We start from the raw sequence: 7,096 nt of genomic DNA on the forward strand, positions 1-7,096 counted from the left end.
GATTTGAGCTTTGGCACATATATAACTCGTTTAACTTGAAACATTTATTCAATTTTACTTTTTTCATATTAAAACTCTATTATTACATATTTACAATAAAAAATTTGATATATGTATAAACCAATTATGCTTATATTTAGCTATGCTACCTAATCATTTTAAGTCATGTCATAATTTTTCTTGAACTTATATGTATAAGAAGCTAAACCGAATCTGTTAGGTTGATTTGAATATCGCCCGCCTAGCTAAATGTGTTTGAGGGGTTGACTCAAAATCGAGTTGATCGTGTATAGACCAAACTCAAACGTACAAATTGACACGAACCTAAAAAAAAGTGCCAAACATATAAAACCGACCACCGCATGAGTTTTTGAGTTTTAGCATAGATATAACTCGTTTAACTCGAAATGTTTATTTAATTTTACTTTTTCATATTAACATTGTGTTATTACATATTTACAATAAAAAATACGATATATGTATAAACAAATTATGCTTATGTTTAGCTATTAATACTCCGTTATTACATATTTACAATAAAAAATACGATATATGTATAAGCAAATTATCATTATATTTAGCTATGATACCTTATCATTTTAAGTTATGACATAATTTTTCTTGAACTTATGTGTATAAGAAGCTAACCCGAATTTGTTAGGTCGATCCGAATATCGCCCGCCTAGCTAAATGTGTTTGAGGGTTTGACTCAAAACCGAGTTGATCGTGTTTAGACCAAACCCAAATGTACAAATTGACATGAACCTAAAATAAAAAAAAAGTGCCAAACATATAAAATCGACCACCGCATGAGTTTTTGAGTTTTGGCATAGATATAACTTGTTTAACTTGAAACGTTTATTCAGTTTTTACATTTTCATATTAATACTATGTTATTACATATTTACAATAAAAAAATACGATATATATGTATAAACAAATTATCATTATATTTAGCTATGATACCTTATCATTTTAAGTTATGACATAATTTTTCTTGAACTTATACTTATAAGAAGCTAACCCGAATTTGTTAGGTCGATCCGAATATCGTCCGCCTAACTAAATGTGTTTGAGGGTTTGACCCAAAACCGAGTTGTTGATGTTTAGATTAAACCTAAACATACAAATTTCTTGTTAGGTTAATCCCTTTAAACACAATTAGTCAAGTTTTAATAAATTACTGGATTTGTTTGTTGTACCGTTCTATATACTGTATAAATCAGTTTTAATGGTATACAAATAACTTCTATCAATTAAAATACCTTTTTACATAACACTATATATGCTTCCTATTGATTAATTTATAGGTCTTACACAAAAATATATGGCTTAAATTTAACCACTAAACATGAGTCAAAATTAAACAATAAATTAAATATTTAATCAATGTTGTATAAAATATAAACACACTAGCCGGCACCCCGATTTTCATCCGGCTGTTACTTTAGCAAGACATCTCGTGTGGAGGCAATACGGTTTCCGGAGGAACGGTGTAACCAAGTCTGACCAACCTAGCGCGGGCTCGGTTAAAAAAACGTAGTCTGAGCAGATCTTACCTAGTGCCACTGTTTAGACGGTGTGACATTGAGTCACTCAAAAAGAAAGTCACTGTTTAAAAAAAAAACATATATTGTTAGAAAAGTAGATAAACATGTAAACAAATATAACACTTTCTTACTACATATATTGTTAGAAAAGTAGTAAGAAATGTGTCAGACATATAAAATCGAACACGACACTGGTATTTGAGCTTTGGCACATATATAACTTGTTTAACTTGAAACATTTATTCAATTTTACTTTTTTCATATTAAAACTCTATTATTACATATTTACAAAAAAAAAAAAAAAAACGATATATGTATAAACCAATTATGCTTTTATTTAGCTATGATACCTAATCATTTTAAGTCATGACATAATTTTTCTTGAACTTATAACGTATAAGAAGCTAAACCGAATCAAAACAGAATCTGTTAGGTTGATTTGAATATCGCCCGCCTAGCTAAATGTGTTTGAGGGTTTGACTCAAAACCGAGTTGATCGTGTTTAGACCAAACCCAAACGTACAAATTGACACGAACCTAAAATAAAAATAAAAATAAAAAAAGTGCCAAACATATAAAATCGACCACCGCGTTAGTTTTTGAGTTTTGGCACAGATATAACTCGTTTAACTTGAAACGTTTATTCAATTTTACTTTTTCATATTAATACTATGTTATTACATATTTACAATAAAAAATATGAAACATATATAAACAAATTATGCTTATGTTTAGCTATTAATATTCTGTTATTACATATTTATAATAAAAAATACGATATATGTATAAACAAATTATCATTATATTTAGCTATGATACCTTATCATTTTAAGTTATGACATAATTTTTCATGAACTTATGCGTATAAGAAGCTAACCCGAATTTGTTAGGTCAATCCGAATATTGCCCGCCTAGCTAAATGTGTTTGAGGGTTTGACTCAAAACCGAGTTGTTCATGTTTAGATTAAACCCAAACATACAAATTTCTTGATAGATTCATCCCTTTAAACACAATTAGTTAAGTTTTAATAAGTTATTTGTTTTTTATACCGTTATATATACTGTATAAATCAGTTTAATGGTATACAAATAATTTTTATCAACTAAAATACCTTTTTACATAACACTATATATGCTTCTATTGATTAATTTATAGGTCTTACACAAAATATATGGCTTAAATTTAACCACTCAACATGAATCAAAATTAAACAAAATTAAATATTTAATTAATGTTGTATAAAAAAATAAACACATTACATATATTGTTAGAAAAGTAGATAAAAATGTAAACAAATATAACACTTTCTTACTACATATATTGTTAGAAAAGTAGATAAAAATATAAACAAATATAACACTTTCTTACTATTTACCCAATTTATATAAACAAATAAAGTTTCTAACTTTCATCTTCACTTCCACTCCCCTACTCTCAACCTACCTCTCTCTCTCCCTCTCTCTCTCTCTCTCTCTCTCTCTCTCTCTCTCTCACACACACACACACACCTGCAATTCCTTTTGTTTCCATGGCGATTTGCTAATTTCTTCTTGTGGGTATCTTCAAACATACACCAAAAACTCATTTTATTCAACTTTATCTCATCAATCATCATCTCCCTGTAAACAAAATGCTGGATAATCCAGACATGTTCGAATCAACCGCTTGTTTCGATCCAAATTCTTCAACCCATCACCAACAGCTCTTCATCGATCATCAACACGACCTCTCAAACTTCCACCAATTCCCACAAATCCCCAATTTCACCCCTGCAGATCACCAACACCTGATCAACATCGAAATGGACCACCAAAACCCGACCCGAATCGACCAAATTAACTGGAACCATAATAACAGCAATCTCCATGATCAAATTCTCATGGGAAACAATGATAACGTTAACATTAACAACTGTTTGTCTAATCAAATTGCAGTTACACCACCAGATCTTTTGAATTTGTTTCAGTTACCAAAATGTTCATCAACACTCTGTTTTTCTGACCCGACCCGGATTGATCAGAATTCGGGTCAAGTGGTGTATGACCCGGTGTTGCCTGTGAATGTGAATGTTGGTCCACCACAGGCTCCGTTGTTTAGAGAGCTGCTGAATTGTGGGTTTAATTTAAGCGGTTGCGGGTCGGTTTTCGGGGAAATGGAGATGGAGATGGAGAGGGGAGAACAGAGTAATCATCATTTGTATGAAGGGGATGGTGTTTTGGAGTTTGGGGGTGGGAAAGGTAATGGGAAAGATACTAAACATTTTGCTACTGAGAAACATAGGAGGCAACAAATGGGGGGCAAGTATGATGCGTTGAAAAAGTTGATCCCAAATCCCACTAAGGTAACTTGTTTTTCTCTCATTATTATCAACATATGGTATGTAAAACATTTTGAATAATATGTAACTTGTTCCTTTTATGGGTCACACTTATGGGTATGAAACTTTGGTTTATAATAATTTTTCAGAAACGGATCGGTCTGGCTAAACACGAAAACCGGACATGTTTCTGATCTGTTTGTGTGTATTTGGACCGCTTTTATTTGAAATGGTTGATCCGGTAGTGTGTATTTGGACCGCTTTTATTTAATGTGTATTTGGACCGCTTTTATTTGAACTGGTTGGCTATCAACCGGGCTGGGAACCAGACCGGTTGGTAGGGTTTGAAATCCTTTGTTTTTTTTTTGTTTTTTCGTACTAAAATTATCTTAACGATTTTTTTTTTTTTTTTTTTTTTGAACGGCCAACAAACTCAATCCCGAGCACTCTCGGGGCACCCACTGGACAAACGGAGTACTCCGAGAGTAACCCGAGTCCACCACCAATTCCGGGGAAAACCCGGTAACCCACCCGCCCGTAGGCACGACGGTGAAATTACCGGTAAAACCCGTTTGGCTCAAGGATCCAACCCAGGTTTCCCTGGGTCTCCTATCATTGCCCACCAATGCCTCACTCTGCACCAAGTGGGAGTCGAACCTGCATCTCTCAAGAGAAATGCAAGCCTTCCACCACTTGATCTAGAGATCATTGGCTATCTTAACGATTTATTTACTACTTTTAAACTTGTTATATAAGCTGTCATATTTTATTAACATCATAAATATATTTAAAAAGTAAAGGGGTATTGTCATATATTATTGGCAAATTGGTAATAAATAACCTCACCTAACTCAATTTGGCCGATAATAATCACAAGTCAGTTATTGGCCGATAATAATCCGAACTGGTCAATTTTTTTTTGTAAAATAGTCCGCCGTTAAAATAGCTTAACGGAGTTAAGTTTTTTTTTTTCCGAATTACAATCCGATGTTTTAGGGCTTTTGATCAGAACGAGGATAATGATTTAGTTACTACTTTTAAGCTTGTTATATAAGTCGTAAATATATTTAAAAAGTAAAGTATTGTCATATATTATTTTAAATTCATTATATATTTATGTGTTTAAATTATGTATCATGTCATGTAAATTTTAAATCCGGTCTCTCAGTGAACCAGTAAGGCGGCCGGCTCGATGACCATAGTCAGTTTATGAAAATATTGGTCGAGACCCTTTAATATTTTGTTGAATTTAATCACAGTTTTACAGTTTTGATTCATTTGAAACTTGTTTTCGTGTTGAATTACTTGTCGGTGTGTTGCGATTATGAACAAAAGGCTGATCGCGCATCTATTGTCGGAGATGGGATTGAGTACATCAATGAACTCAAAAGGACTGTGGAGGAACTGAAGATTTTGGTGGAGAGGAAGAGATGCAATAGAGGCAGGGTCAAGAAACACAAAACCGAAGACCATTCGACTTTAGACGTCGAGAGTATTTACACTCATGGCGGTGGTAGTGGCGGCGGTGGTGGTGATGCTGGTCATGATCAGCAAGCTTATAATGGTAATTCAACTTCTACCATGAGGAGTTCATGGCTGCAGAGGAAATCCAAGAACATTGAAATCGATGTTCGAATCATTGATGATGAGGTTACAATCAAATTGGTGCAGCAAAAGAGGATTAATTGTTTGTTGCTTGTTTCAAAAGTTCTTGATGATCTTCAGCTGGATCTTCATCATGTTGCTGGTGGTCTCATTGGTGATTTCTATAGCTATTTGTTCAATACCAAGGTACAACTTTCTTTTTTTTTTTTTTTTTTTGAGTAAATTACGATTTTTGCCCCTGTGGTTATATCACTTTTACTCTTTTAGCCTAAAAGAGAATTTTTGAACATCTGAGCCCCCAACGTTTTGTTTTCTAACCCTTTTGGCCCACAACGTCTTTTTTTCCAACCCTTTTGGCCCCTAACATTTAATAGATGAGGTTAGTGTTAGGGGCCAAAATGTTTAGAAAAAAAGACGTTGGAAGCTCAGATGTTAAAAAAAAATTAGGCTAAAAAGGTAAAAATGATATAACCACAGCGTCAAAAATCGTAATTTACTCTTTTTTTTCAATGAAAACCTATTTGTGTATGTTCAAAATGTTGATTGGTTCTTTTAGTAAAGGTTTATGATTTGTATGACATGTGCAGATTTGTGAAGGGTCCTCTGTTTATGCAAGTGCTATAGCCAATAAGCTAATTGAGGTGGTGGACAAACAATATGCAACTATCCCAGTCACTTCTAGCTACTAGGTAGAGAAATAACATAAGGTACAACTTTTACTGCAAAAGGTACAACTTTCTTATGCACAATGTACTAGTATTTTCTGCATAAAGTACAATCCACCCAATGAAGAAGAAGAGGGAGATACTTTTTACATGATGTTTCTACATTTGGGCATGCATACTTGCATGCTTATCTGCCTTTTTCTTCTTTGAGGTGGCAGTATTGTTTCATATGGAATCACTAATGTCTAATGACATTCCCAATTCTTTTTTTTTTCTTTTTTATAGAATTTCTCAAAGAATATTTTTTTTCCCATTTTAGTTACAGTTTATTTTAAATTTATAAGTTTGTCTATTAACATTTTAATAGATTATATAATGACAATGTTTTTACTTTTTATTATCTTATTTTGCAGATTTATGAAGGATTGGATGGGCTGCTTGTTTGCTTGGATACTAACATGTCTTGAGGCTCTTGAAGAAAGACATCAAGATGAATTTTTTCATAGAATTTGGGATTTAAAGTGACACTGTTATAGGAACAATTTACCACAAAAGAAATAAAATAGGGGTAACTTTAGTTGGACTTATGAATGATTGCTTGGAAATGGATTGGGGTTCAATTTGATATTAGATGAATATCTTCCTTTGGTTTCTTTATAATGTGGTATAATCTTTTTTCTTATTTTCTTCCAAATTTTTAAACTGATATTATATTATATGTATATTCAAGTGTTATCACTACTGCTCTAGTGGTGGCCACGGCTATTTAAGTTCCACTTATAATAGGTTTGGGTGAGTTTTCCCTTCCAGGTCTCAAGTTCGAGTCTGGGTCTCAAGTTCGAATCTGGGTGATAGGGGTTTCTCATTGAGGGGTTTAAATCGGGGATTTATTGTGCGAGGCGGCTCTCTAGCGCGGAACCAGTTAAAACAACATATGCTATACCTCCCGACATTCGCG

At 33.1% G+C, this 7,096-nt stretch overlaps 1 protein-coding gene across 2 annotated transcripts; it reads left to right on the top strand.

The window, feature by feature from the left end:
* Window positions 1-2,986: 2,986 nt before the first annotated feature.
* Window positions 2,987-6,793, top strand: LOC110930602 (transcription factor bHLH91). Of its 2 annotated transcripts, none has more exons than XM_022173937.2 (4): window positions 2,987-3,892; window positions 5,204-5,659; window positions 6,061-6,201; window positions 6,552-6,793. In XM_022173937.2, the coding sequence occupies exons 1-3, from the start codon at window positions 3,182-3,184 to the stop codon at window positions 6,160-6,162; spliced, it is 1,269 nt and encodes a 422-aa protein (XP_022029629.1). In that variant the 5' UTR covers window positions 2,987-3,181; the 3' UTR covers window positions 6,163-6,201; window positions 6,552-6,793. The 2 variants fall into 2 exon arrangements, with proteins under 2 accessions (XP_022029629.1, XP_022029628.1); XM_022173936.2 differs by having other exon boundaries at window positions 6,061-6,180.
* Window positions 6,794-7,096: the final 303 nt, after the last annotated feature.

The sequence above is a fragment of the Helianthus annuus genome, chromosome 17 (genome assembly GCF_002127325.2).
Source record: "Helianthus annuus cultivar XRQ/B chromosome 17, HanXRQr2.0-SUNRISE, whole genome shotgun sequence".
In the NCBI taxonomy this organism is placed as follows: Eukaryota; Viridiplantae; Streptophyta; class Magnoliopsida; order Asterales; family Asteraceae; genus Helianthus; species Helianthus annuus.